Genomic DNA, 13,388 nt, shown 5'->3' on the forward strand with positions numbered 1-13,388 from the left:
GAAAGGCTCAATAAGGACTTTCCTGCCTACTTAAAGGTTCCACCCCAATGGAACGTGAATCTCTTTCTCTCAGTGCTAAGAAGCCTCCCCCCCCCTTTGAGCCTTTAGCTACTTATTGCATGTCCCTACTGTCCATGAAAGGAGTGGTGTAATGGGGTCGGCACCTGCCTCTTGTGAGTGGTCCCTTTGGCCGATTCAGTGTCTGCAATCTCTGAGTTTGGAACGGGGCAGCACCCACCTCTTGTGAGCGCCCCTCTTCTGGTCGGATGTGAGCTGCTGCTTCTTAGTTCTTGATGATGGGGTGGCACCCACCTCTCGCGAGCGCCCCTGCTGATGGTTTCAGCGTAGGAGGGCAGTGAAGAGCTGAGACTGAGAGGGAGGGGACGGTTGCAGCAAACAGTCAATCAGCACAGGGCAGAGAAAGTCGAGTCAAACTTGTGGAAAGTTCTCTGAATGTCCCAAGGTCCCTGTGTTGGCTGCTTCTGCTTCTACTGGCTGGGGTTTCTGACTGGCTGTTCTCTGCAGTTTTCTCCCAAGCCCACATAAGAGGGAGGTGGGGAAGCTACACCTGGGTCCTAGTGCCTCCAAGAGTTGTGTGTGTATGGGGGGGTGTCTCTTCTGCACAGTTCTGTGTTCAGAGGGTTATTGGGGGGAGGGATGGGCTCCGCTGGGCCCCATTTTACCCTCTTCCCCCAGTCAGCATCCCCAGCTTTGGCTGCTTCTGCCCCTGCTGGCTGGAGTTTCTGGCTGGCTCTTCTCTGCAATTTTTTATTCAGTCTGATTACTATGAGTGTGGTTTTCAAAAGGTCTCCATCCTAGGAAAATCTTTGAAAGGAACAGAACCCTTGTTTAATAAAAATTTTGTGAAAGTGCCTTTTTAACACAGCCTTTCTTCAAACATTTAAAATAGTGACTGAGTCCTTTGTGATGCTACATTTCTTATAATTTATTACAATTCTGTGTACTAGTTCTAGGAATGAAATTTAGCAATAGGTACAGTTTTACTGGAAAACAGCACTACATAATGAAATAGGGTGTTTATTTTATGCTTTTCTAGTCTTCTCTACTTTCCATAATGTCAGAGAATTAGATAAGTGGTATTTTTTAAGGTAACTACTCTCCTACATTTTATTTTTCCTGTTAAACGGTGCCAATGAATCTCTTGGTTAGGATGAAAAGGATTGGAAAAGGCAAAAACTACTGTTGAATTTTCTCTCCTTTATAATAGGGCTTTATTTGTCCTCTGTGTATGAAATCTCATGGATCTGCTGAAGAACTTTTCAAGCACTATGAAGTAGTTCACGGGTCTGGCATCGATTCAAGTCATGGAGGAGAAGAGCATCCTTCACCGAAAAGGTAGAACAATATTAATTTGTGCATTTAGTCTTCTGTCTAATTACATTTAAGCAAGTACTAATCTGAACAGTTAATTATGTAGTGAAGTATTTAAATCATAAGGCCTCATTTCTAAAACCAATTAAAATATTAGTTTAATACTATGCTAGCTGATACTGGACTGGTGATAGATGAAAATTGGGTTTACATATTGATATTGTTAATTCCATTGGTTGCCTTTGATCCTGTTGATCAGGAGGTGGTGTTGACTCTTATGTCTGTAGCGGGAGTTGATAGGGGTAGCTCATGGCTTGATTCCCTTCTTATTTGAGCATTCCCAGAAATTGATTTTGGGCTCTTGTTCCTTGTCTCTGAGGATTTGTTCATGCAAGGTTCCACCTTGTTTCCCCTTCGGTTCAATGGATATATGGGGCTGTTGTACATTTCAGCCTGTATTACTTCCATTTTATGCATTCCATGACTCTCGTCTTGGTTGTGCATAGCAATAAGATGGTGAGCCTCTTTTGAGTGTGGTCACATACTGTGTGAGAACATGTGATGCTAATATAATAAAGGTGTAGATTGTATAACTCTGCTGGGTTCAACTAATATCTTGACTAGCTGTTGTCTTAACCGTGGAGCAAACCCTCTGTGATTGATAAAAATAGTAAGCCAAAAATGATAAATAATTTAATTAAAACATGGATAACCTATTGAACTCATAAAGGTGAAAGATAGGTTTTTTGTAAAGAAAAGAACATAAAATTTAACATGCAATGGCTATTAAGTTAGAGTCCACTGTGGGAAAATAAAAATATCCGAAACAAAATCCAAAACCTATTTGTGACTGTCTGTAGGAAGAAGGAGCTCCCATTTCTTTCCAATTGCAATTGGGGTAGACCGAGAGCCATCTTGGGCATTGACAGAAGCAGGGCAGCAGGGCACAAAATGGCAGGGCAGGACATCCATCAAAATCCCATTGCTCACAGCCAGTGACATTGGAGATCTTCTTTTCACACACTGATCTGAAAGCTTTTCCTGACTGACGGTTCTCCAGTTGGCATGGATCTTGATGACTTCACTCAGCTGAACATGCTCATTCTATTAAATTCGCTAGCTGTAGTGGAGCTGTCAAAGAGTCTTTCTCTGTAGCTCAGCAAAGGAAAGAGTACACGTTAACATTTGAGGCTTTTAATGTTTTGAATGTTTTTTTAACATATTTCTCTTATTACATGTAAAACAGATTATTTCTGCTCAAATTGGGGAAACAACCATTCAAATAAACTAATAAAAATGATTTTTCTAGGATATATTTTAGAAAGTAACAAGTAGCATGACTTAATGATGACATTAAAAATGAAGTAGGTAGGGCTAATATTAAATACCCTCCCCAGTCATTCATCAGTTAAGACTTGTGAACATAGGGGTGATGGCTGGGGATTAGGCCTTTGGGAAGAAGTGTACTTTAAGATGTGGGTCTACTCTTAAAAGTGAGTCTGTACAATTGGCATTGTAGGTTTCCATGTTTATTTTCATCTGCTTATCAAATGTGCTCAGTTTGCAAGTAAAAAGATGGGGATTCTTTTGTTTGCTTTTTTTTTCTGTCTACGTGCCAGCCCTGCAAATTCAGCATAGTCTCTGAGAGTCAAGCTGAGTCCTTTCCATCTCGTGTATCATCACCAGTAATTAATAAAGGTTCTATAGGTCAAATTGTGCCTTCAGTAACGCCTTGTCTTCAGTGAGGTTGCACAGGTGTAACTGACTGGAATGCAGTAAACAATTCTGTCAATGATACACAAGATGGATTGAATCCACAGCTCACTCAGTCTTAGTTTTGTTGTTTTGCTGGAAAAGAAGACAAAGAACAATACAAATTTACTTTGTTCACTAACTTGAGTAGATGTGACCATCAATACACATTGGGAACAGATTTGCTGAGTAAGATGATGTTTTTATAGTCATTGTCACACATCACATAAAAGAGGAACTTAAAGTATATCTGGATCAAGGATGATATATCAGATTTAGGGGGGCTGCAGACAGAAGTGGGAGAAGGACTGGGAGTCATGTAGCTCAAGGGGAGCAAAAAGAAATAAGAGTTCTTGTATACAAGGGCTTGTATACACAGGAAAGATTTATCAGTTCTTAAGATGATATAGTTATACCAGTATAATTCCTTGTGTGGACCCCCTTTTAGTGCAGAATAAGAGTGGCCTTTTCAGTTTAACATAAACCTCTTTCCAGAGTGACATAAGCATAAATGAGGAAAAAGACTCTCTTTAACTGAAATGAGTGTCCACATAGAGAGTTATAATGGTACAGTATAAACATATTGGTTTAACTTCGTGCCTCAAGTTATACCAAATAAAGATTTCCATTTAGACAAGGCTTAGAAAGGTGAAATATAGCTAACTATTTTGGAATTGGACCAGGAAAAGCACATTATTGTGAAAAGTGCCATTTTTTTTTAGTAAAAGGCAAGGTGTGAATTTAAACTGACATAGTTATATCAGTATAACCCCTCTGCATGAACACTTCTGTTCAAGTATAAGAGAGCTTTTTCAGTTTAGCTTAAACCTCTTCCCAAATGACACAAACTAAACTAAAAAAAGCCATTTTTATAGAGAATAAGTGTGTCGACACGGGTGGTTATGGTGGTATAACTAGATCTGTATGAATATGTCAGTATAACTAGTCAAACATTCCTGTGTAGAGAAGACCTAAATCCCATTATTGCTTTAAATAGATAACTTACAATATAGACATAACTAGTGAGACACTAATAATATTTATCAGAGATTTTCTTTTTTATTTAGTGACCCTGAATTGTTGTGTAGTGTTTTTTGTATCATCCTTTCGTTGTGACTGGGGCCTCAGATTTTTACTGCATACCAATAATAAGAGTAAGAAATAATGTAGTGTTGGCAGTAATATGGCTGCTTCATTCCACATTAAGGGTGGCTGCGTTTCAGTGATGTGATGTGATCCTTATGTGTATAGTTTTCTAATTCATCAAAATGAATTGAGATTTTAGAAAGGTGCTATGCAAACTGATTAATAACCATTTCCTCCTCATATTTCGTTTTCCTGGGCGACTAGAACATCAGGCTTCTGAGTGAAATCTGAGAGTTACAAGCTCCAGGGTTTTGAATGTCAGCGCACTCAGGCCCTCAAATTGGTATAACTATTGGGCACATTGAATTGCTTCTTGGGTTAAATATTATATAATTGCATATTTTAGAACAAATAGGGTAGCATACTCCTAGCATTGTCCCTTGACATTATATGGGAAATGAGGGGGAACTAACCTGCACTTTTAATAACATGGACTATAACACAGCTAAACATTTTAATACACTATCTTGCAATTCTAAAGTTCTATTATTTAGTTGATACAATCCAGTAAAACAGAATATAGGACTAAATCAAGTTAATTTGCATATTTAGCCCTTTAACTGTTTTGGGGTCTGTCTGACCCCAGTGCACACAAAAATTTAAATAAAAATTGGTATGACAAACCTGTACTTCTTCATACATTAAGTATGCTCAAATTAGGATGGGGTCAATCTTCCCACATTGGTTTTATTATCTTATCTATTGTGATTTTTGTGTAGCAAAAAAAAGTCACCAAAAAGGTAACGGGGTCAGTTAGAACCATAGAATATTAGGGTTGGAAGAGACCTCAGGAGGTCATCTAATCCAATCCCCTGCTCAAAGCAGGACCAACAGCAACTAAATCATCCCAGCCAAGGCTTTGTCAAGGCAGGCCTTAAAAACCTCTAAAGATGGAGATTCCACCACCTCCCTAGGTAACCCATTCCAGTGCTTCACCACCTTCCTAGTGAAATAGTGTTTCCTAATATCCAACCTAGACCTCTCCCACTGTAACTTGAGACCATTGCTTCTTATTCTGTCATCTGCCACCACGGAGAACAGCCTAGCTCCAACCTCTTTCGAACCCCCCTTCAGGTAATCAAATTCCCCCACACTCTTCTCTTCTGCAGACTAAATAAGCCCAGTTCCCTCAGCCTCTCCTCATAAGAGCCCAGCCCCCTAATCATTTTCGTTGCCCTCTGCTGGACTCTCTCCAATTTGTCCACAATCTTTCTGTTGTGGGGGGACCAAAACTGGATGCAATACTCCCAGGTGTGGCCTCACCAGTGCCGAATAGAAGGGAATAGTCACTTCCCTCGATCTGCTGGCAATGCTCCTACTAATACAGCCCAATATGCCATTGGTCTTCTTGGTGACAAGGGCACACTGCTGACTCATATCCAGCTTCTCATCCACTGTAATCCCCAGGTCCTTTTCTGCAGAACTGCTGCCTAGCCTTTCGGTCCCTAGTCTGTAGTGGTGGATGGGATTCTTCCTTTGTAAGTGCAGAACTCTACACTTGTCCTTGTTGAACCTCATCAGATTTCTTTTGGCTCAATCCTCCAATTTGTCTAGGTCACTCTGAACCCTATCCCTACCCTCCATCATGTCTACTTCTCCCTGCAGCTTAGTGTCATCTGCGAACTTGCTGAGGGTACAATTACTTCCATCATCCAGATCATTAATAAAGATGTTGAACAAAGCCGGCCCCCGGACCAACCTCTGGGGCACTCTGTTTGATACTGGCTGCCAACTAGACATCGAGCCGTTGATCACTACCCGTTGAGCCTGACAATCTAGCCAGCTTTCTATCCACCATATAGTCCATTAACCCAATCCATATTTTTTTAACTTGCTTGCAAGAATACTGTGGGAGACGGTATCAGAAGCTTTGCTAAAGTCAAGATATATCACATCCACCACTTTCCCCATAGCCACAAAGCCAGGTGTCTCATCATAGAAGGCAATCAGGTTGGTCAGGCATGACTTGCACTTGGTGAATCCATGTTGACTGTTCCTGATCACCTTCCTCTCCTTCAAGTGCTTCAAAATGGATTCTTTGAGGACCTGATCCATGATTTTGCCGGGGACTGAAGTGAGGCTGACTGGTCTGTAGTTCCCCGGGTTCTCTTTTTTTTCCCTTTTTTTAAACTATATATGGGCACTATATTTCCCTTTTTCCAATCATCCAGGACTTCCCGGTTAGACCGCCTCAATGTTAGTCAGTGGGAAAAGTGAAAGTACTACATTTCCAAGTCTTTGGGGGTCTCCTGCACCCCAAATACATGAACAAAAATTAAATAAAACATGATAGGCAAGGCACTGACTCTTTTTTCCTTTAGGTATTCTCAAAGTATGATAAGGAGAGCTTGTTAGCATTGGTTTTATCTTCATACTCTATTGTGGTTTTAGTGTAGCAAAAACGGTCATTCAAAAGTTATTGGGGTCAGTTAGACCTGAATTTAATTATGCAACTATTCCAGCACAGATGGTTTTTATGTTGAGGCAGCAGTTATGATATGATTATATCAGTCTTTCAGCATTGTTTGTATCTTCACTGTTTCGGTGTTTTTTGTCATCCCCCTCCTCCCCAAAAAAAGTACCAAAAGGTTCTTGGGGATCTGTGAAACTTCAGATAACATTTGCCTCATGTATCATCACAGTTGTCCAGCAAATTGAGTTTCTTCGAAGATAATGCCATCAAATTGGTTTTCTGGGACACCTACAGTTGCTAGGAAGAGTTTCTGGGGAAGCAACAATTGTCAGATACATTTTCTGACAAATCCATGCTTGACAGATGCTGTGGCTGGGGCAAAGACGCACTATTGGATTGCACATGCACACTGCATGTCTGAAGGCATATGTTGTTTAGATTTTGTTGAATCACAAGTGGCATAATACGTCTTCGAATAAGAGACGAATGTTTCTCAGGGACCTGGGTACAGAAATTTTTAGTGCACTGGTACATGAAAGGAACATTCAAGCCTTTCCTAAGGCTTCTAGGGAAGTAGTGTCCTGTGTCCTGGATACTGATCCAGAGACTAATGGGGAAAATGTTGCATCTGTTCCAGGGAATGAGATAGAAAAACACACAAAAATGTGTGAAGTTTAAAAACTTACTATTTTTAGAACATATGTCACCTGTTAGCTCCATTTGTTCAAAGAAGTAGGCCATTTATTGCAACTTTGCTGTGTTTGTGCCTTTTATATTGTTGCTGTTGCTATCTATTTTTGTTGTCTAAACATGGAGTCAGTTAGCTCCCAATACCTGTGGAGTGTGTTCCTTTTTTAAAAACGTGTTTCATCATGGGGTCAGTTAGACCGCAACACAAGTACTGTGTAATGTGCTTCTTCTTCGAATAATGTCCCTAGGGCTGCTCCACGGCAGGTGTGCTTGCATCTCTGTGCTGTTGATCGGTTGGGAGATGAATCAATTAGTTCATGTGAAACAGGGAGGTTACCTTAGGAATGCATTTTGGATGTGGCCTGAGTGTAACCTTGTCCCGAAAGAATACCTGTAGGGGGGAGGTGCACTGGAGCCGCTATTTCTCCTGGCTGAAGTAATTGCTGTCAGGAAGGCCATTTTCACTGAGAGGTATGTAAGTGAATAGGTGGCCCTGGGCTCAAAAGGAGGCCTAGTCAGTCATCTCAACACCAGGTTTAAGTCCCATGTTGGAGTAGGAAGTCAAGGGGGCTTAGCACACTGACTAGCCTCATGGTGCAGCACAAGGAAAGACGGTGCATGTGTGGGCCTAATGGATGCTGCTACTGAAGTTCTCTGATCAGCAGCCCAGAGATGCAAGCACACCTATAGTGGAACACCCATAGAAACACACATCTCGAAGAGTCGTCATTACTGCACAAGGTGAGTAACTTCTTCTGAATCTAGAAAGTTTTAACTTATTCATAATTTTATAGTTCACTGGTTACAAGTAAAGTCAGTTTGAAATGCATCCCATGTGTTATCTCCAATTTTCACATATTAGGGGTCTCCAAGACCCCAATATGGAAATAGTTGGGTTATTTTTGGTCCAATACCAGGGTTAAAAGAAAATTCCATAAACTGTAATGCAATTACTCATTCTGAGAATAGACCAAATACATTAGACTAAAAATTATTAAGATATTTAAGGTGACTAAGCACTTTTAAAATCTGGTGATTAGTCTGAAAATGAGATAATGTATGGGAGTTCAGTTTGTATTAAATTAAAAAAAATAAAAAATGTGAGACTGTATTAAGACACTGATCAAATGTGAGGTGTCCTGTATCCTGCTTATGTAATAATAAAGCTGAATAGGAGCTATTACATGTACTGGAAGTTTAATCAACAAAATTTAACAATGACTTAATTCATTTCTCAACTCCTGGATCTTTATTCAGCAATGAAATATCACTACTCCGACAAGAAATTCAAGACTTGCAAGCTTCACTTAAGGTTGGAAATTAATTTTATTTTAATATAGTTCATGGTTTCAAATTGTGAACTGTGCTAGCAGCTTAAATTGTGAGTTTGTAATACACTTTCTCTTCCCGGCCCCCCCTTGTTTAGGAGGAGAGATGGTACTCAGAAGAGCTGAAGAAAGAATTAGAAAAAGTGCAGCAGCAGCAAGTAATTGATTTAAAATTCTTGAAGCAGGTTTACAACAAGCAGTTTATTATCATCTTTGACATCGAAGATTAATACCTTGTTGTAAGGCACGTGGCCCAATTCAGTTAGTTCCATAAATTGATTCCTGAAGTGTTTTAAAAAATCGGTTGTCTATTCAGTGAAATAACTGTGAATGAGGTTAAAGGGATGTTAAAGGTGCTATGATTGTTCATGACTACATGCCCTTTAATTTCCAGTCAGATTTTTCCTCAGAGTATGCTCATTCAGACCATGCCCAGGTTATCTGTCTCTTCATTGTTATTGCATCTATTTGAGAAGTTGCAGTTTTATTGATTCCAAAGTATTTCTGAAAATGGCAATGTAATCTTAAAAACCTCCAAAATCTTCTCCAAAAACATCCACCAAACAAAGTTAATTGTAGCCTCTTTTACCTTATTAAACTTCCCTCCTGAAACAATGGAACTCTAATTTATTTTCATATATAGAAGAGTTACTTCAGAACTGATTTATACAAACCTCAGAAATAGGAATTAGTGGTGAATTTCGCTCTATATGTGAAGGATTAAAAGTATAGAATTGCTTGAACCTTTTGGGAAAATCTCTTTCCTTTCTTGCTGCTGCTCCTTTTGCATGTAATAGTGCGTATAACAACATATATTGCTGTAGAGGCAGATTTCAGTATAACAGAAGGCTTGTTAGCATTGGAGTCTTGCTGTTCTGCATCAGTATGATAGCTAAGTGATATAAGATGATGGAAAGTCGTCTTGGCCTTTTCTGTCCTAAATTGCTTTGCAGCATTGAAGCACATAAGTCTATTTTTGTAAACTTTCTAGAGGCTTCAAGTATGGAATTCTTTCAATTGCTCAGGAAATGTCTGCTATTGAAACTTTTGTTGTTACCTTTACTGTCTAGTGACACACTTTTTCTTCATTTTTTCTTTTCTTAAGGAATCTAAACCTGATGGAGTGACAACTTCTGCATCTACAGGTGAGAAATATTTTAATAGAGAAGTTTCTACATTGTATTGAAATACTACAGTACTGTATGTTAGAAAAATTAAGTTAAGTGAAACTTCAGACTGGATGAAAAATACTTTTTTCTATATTGAAAGGCTAAAATGGTACAATTATGTAATGTCTTCTCTTGCCTACATTTTTTTCAATAAGTTTATAGGGACACGTAAGGTTGCCTTATTCATTTTTAGAGTAAAGAAACATTAGAAAGAGGTTGATTGGTTCCATCATTTCTAGGATAAAGGAGGTGAAATTATTGTGATCATAAAAGTACTTCTGATCATGGTTTTGATTTTTGAACATGTTCTTAATCATTTTAAATATCCAAACAGCCTTTGTGTTGAGGAAGACAGAGTGTTGACATTTGAATTAAACCAATTGTCCATGCTCATTCTGTTGATTTCAGTGCCAGTCTTCCCTGCTTGCTGCCAAAGAAAACACTTTTTTTTAAAATCTGCATGTTTATAATTTTTTTGTTCCATGTTATATTTGCATGAGACACTCATGGAATGATAACTTTCTTATGTACACACACAATCTCTGGCTGATCCTTATTAACTAACTTCTGACTGCACCTCAGGGCTAAGAAATTAGCAGTGTACAAAAAGTGACCAAAATGGATAAACTAATTTCCAATGGTTAGCTAGATTATGAGCTCATTCCTCAAAATGCTGTGCTCACCGTCCTGTTCCAGCAAAGCACTTGAGCACATGTTTAACTTTAAGCATATGAACAATCCTATTGAAGGTTAAGTGAGCTTTGGTGAGTTACTCATTTGTAATGCTCTTTTATCAACACGAGTTTCTGTATAACCTCTGATTTTAGTTTTTTCAATAAATACTGCTGTTTTTGAGCTAGAAACATTAGAACGGCAACTCGAAGAGACCCAAGTAGAAAATTTTAATATTAAGCAGATGAAAGACCTGTTTGAGCAAAAAGCCGCACAGCTGGCTACTGAAATTGTAGGTAAGTACATAAAATTATTATGCAATCCGTTCTTCTTTTAATTAAAACCTGAATGAATGATCTTTTGCATAACTTCCTTCTTAACTAGATATTAAGGCAAAGTATGATGAGGAAATGAGTCTTCGAGAAAGTGCAGAGCAGAAAGTGACAAACCTGATGCAAGAACTACAGAAAGAGAGAACCATAATAGAGGATTTAAAGACTGAACTGGTAATTCATACCACATTTTTTATTATTTATTTATTTTTTGATTATGCCTTTCCCAAATGAGAAGGAGAGGATTTTCAGTCATTTGCCCATTCTAAACATAATCTTAAAATAGACTATCATTGTTTACTTGGACAGTGATTTATTTGTGAGAGGAAGAGGGGCTCAGAAAACCCCCTCTTCTAAACTATCTATTCCATTGCTCTAAACTTCCAGTAACATCCCAGCCAAGGAATGTATGTTCTGCCTGCTCTGGTTATTCAGTGATTTGCATTATTGTTAGGTATGCATGACATGATGCTTGTTTGTGCTCTGTTCAGAGGCCTCTGTGTGGCTTCCCTCATTTCAGGACTTTCATAAACAAAATATTAATCCTCATACGTGTTTTACTTAGGCCTAATTTTGCAATCCTTACTGACTATGATTAGAATATACTCATGTGAATAGATCCATTGTTGTTGACTTTAATGGGTGTCTCTATATTAGCCTTTTTCCCCTCATGTTTTTCACTGTTGCTGCCACCGGGCAACTGCATTCATAAGAGCAGCTCTGCTCAGACCTCGATGATGTGCTGGTTAAAAGGCTGGCAGCTGTCATCACTTTGTCTACACTGGTGTTACCGTTGTTGCTCGTGGCTGCCCAGGGCACGTGTATTCCAATAGTGTGGCTCCACAAAGGCAAAATACTAAAGAAAAGTTATTCCTAGTAACCCTTTTTCACAATCATGGTCTCAGAAGAAGCTACCCAGCAGCCTTTCTTCTATATAAAGAAAAGCAGAGTAGCCAGGAGGTGTCTTCTAGCCTCCTGTCATCTTCATTCACTCACTCAGCTGTGAAACTTAGACTCTGGATTTTTCTTTTCCTCTTCTGTATTGCTGTTGATTAGTGGCCTTTCTTCATTCCTCTGTCCACACCTTCCTGCCACGGCAATCCTTCAGCTGCCCAACCTCACTCTCCCGGCCATTGTGCTTCTGTCCCTCCTTCTCCCCTTCCTCTCTGACTCCCGTCTCATCTTTATTCTCTTTCCTGTTCCCTGTCCAACACCAACAGTCCCTTCCTCCCACCCACTTCAGCTCCAAGTGCTACTTTCCACTCCAAAAGCTCACCTAAAACATTTTTTGGGGTAACACATGTAAAACAAATATGTAAACAACCCATGCAGTGGTGGTGTTGCTGTGTTGGTCCCAGAATATTAGCAAGACAAGGTGGGTGAGGTAATATCTTTTATTGGACCAACATCTGTTGGTGAGAGAGACAGGGTTTGAGCTACATAGAGCTCTTCTTCTTGTGTGGGAAATGTATTCAAAGTGTCAGAGCTAAATACAAGGTGGAACAGATTGTTTACATAAATAGCTAACACATATCTCAAGGGATCATTCAAGGTAAAGTGACCTGTTAACAGCTCTCCAGTCATGGGGAGGGAGAAGCTGGAGGTGGATTTTGTGGTTTATAGGTTGTTGTAATAAGATGTAAATCCAGTGTCTCTATTCGAACTATCATTTTAGTGTCGAGCAAAACTATGAATTTAAGTTCCCACACATGTCTTTTGAAGGTGTTGTCCAGGTTTAATCATAGAATCATAGAATATCAGGGTTGGAAGGGACCTCAGCAGGTCATCTAGTCCAACCCCCTGCTCAAAGCAGGACCAATCCCCAATTAAATCATCCCAGCCAGGGCTTTGTCAAGCCTGACCTTAAAAACTTCTAAGGAAGGAGATTCCACCACCTCCTTAGGTAACACATTCCAGTGTTTCACCTCCCTCCTAGTGAAAAAGTTTTTCCTAATAGCCAACCTAAACCTTCCCCACTGCAACTTGAGACCATTACTCCTCGTTCTGTCATCTGCTACCACTGAGAACAGTCTAGATCCATCCTCTTTGGAACCCCCTTTCAGGTAGCTGAAAGCAGCTATCAAATCCCCCCTCATTCTTCTCTTCCGCAGACTAAACAATCCCAGTTCCCTCAGCCTCTCCTCATAAGTCACGTGTTCCAGTCCCCTAATCATTTTTGTTGCCCTCCGCTGGACGTTTTCCAATTTTTCCACATCTTTCTTGTAGTGTGGGGCCCAAAACTGGAAACAGTACTCCAGATGAGGCCTCACCAATATCGAATAGAGGGGAACGATCACGTCCCTCGATCTGCTGACAATGCCCCTACTTATACATCCCAAAATGCCATTGGCCTCCTTGGCAACAAGGGCACACTGTTGACTCATATCCAGCTTCTCGTCCACTGTAACCCCTAGGTCCTTTTCTGCAGAACTGCTGCCTAGCCATTCGGTCCCTAGTCTGTAGCGGTGCATGGGATTCTTCCATCGTAAATGCAGGACTCTGCACTTGTCCTTGTTGAACCTCATCAGATTTCTTTTGTCCCAATCCTCTAATT

At 39.8% G+C, this 13,388-nt stretch overlaps 1 protein-coding gene across 2 annotated transcripts in view; it reads left to right on the plus strand.

The window, feature by feature from the left end:
- Nucleotides 1-13,388, plus strand: part of EEA1 (early endosome antigen 1) — a 136,799-nt gene that overhangs the window by 36,165 nt on the left and 87,246 nt on the right. For both annotated transcript variants that reach the window (XM_077832394.1, XM_077832401.1), the window contains 6 exons: nucleotides 1,229-1,356; nucleotides 8,591-8,645; nucleotides 8,760-8,819; nucleotides 9,767-9,806; nucleotides 10,658-10,798; nucleotides 10,887-11,008. In XM_077832394.1, the coding sequence (XP_077688520.1) occupies nucleotides 1,229-1,356; nucleotides 8,591-8,645; nucleotides 8,760-8,819; nucleotides 9,767-9,806; nucleotides 10,658-10,798; nucleotides 10,887-11,008 (546 nt within the window). The remainder of the gene's footprint in view (nucleotides 1-1,228; nucleotides 1,357-8,590; nucleotides 8,646-8,759; nucleotides 8,820-9,766; nucleotides 9,807-10,657; nucleotides 10,799-10,886; nucleotides 11,009-13,388) is intronic.

This window comes from Eretmochelys imbricata, chromosome 1, assembly GCF_965152235.1.
Source record: "Eretmochelys imbricata isolate rEreImb1 chromosome 1, rEreImb1.hap1, whole genome shotgun sequence".
Lineage (NCBI taxonomy): Eukaryota > Metazoa > Chordata > Testudines > Cheloniidae > Eretmochelys > Eretmochelys imbricata.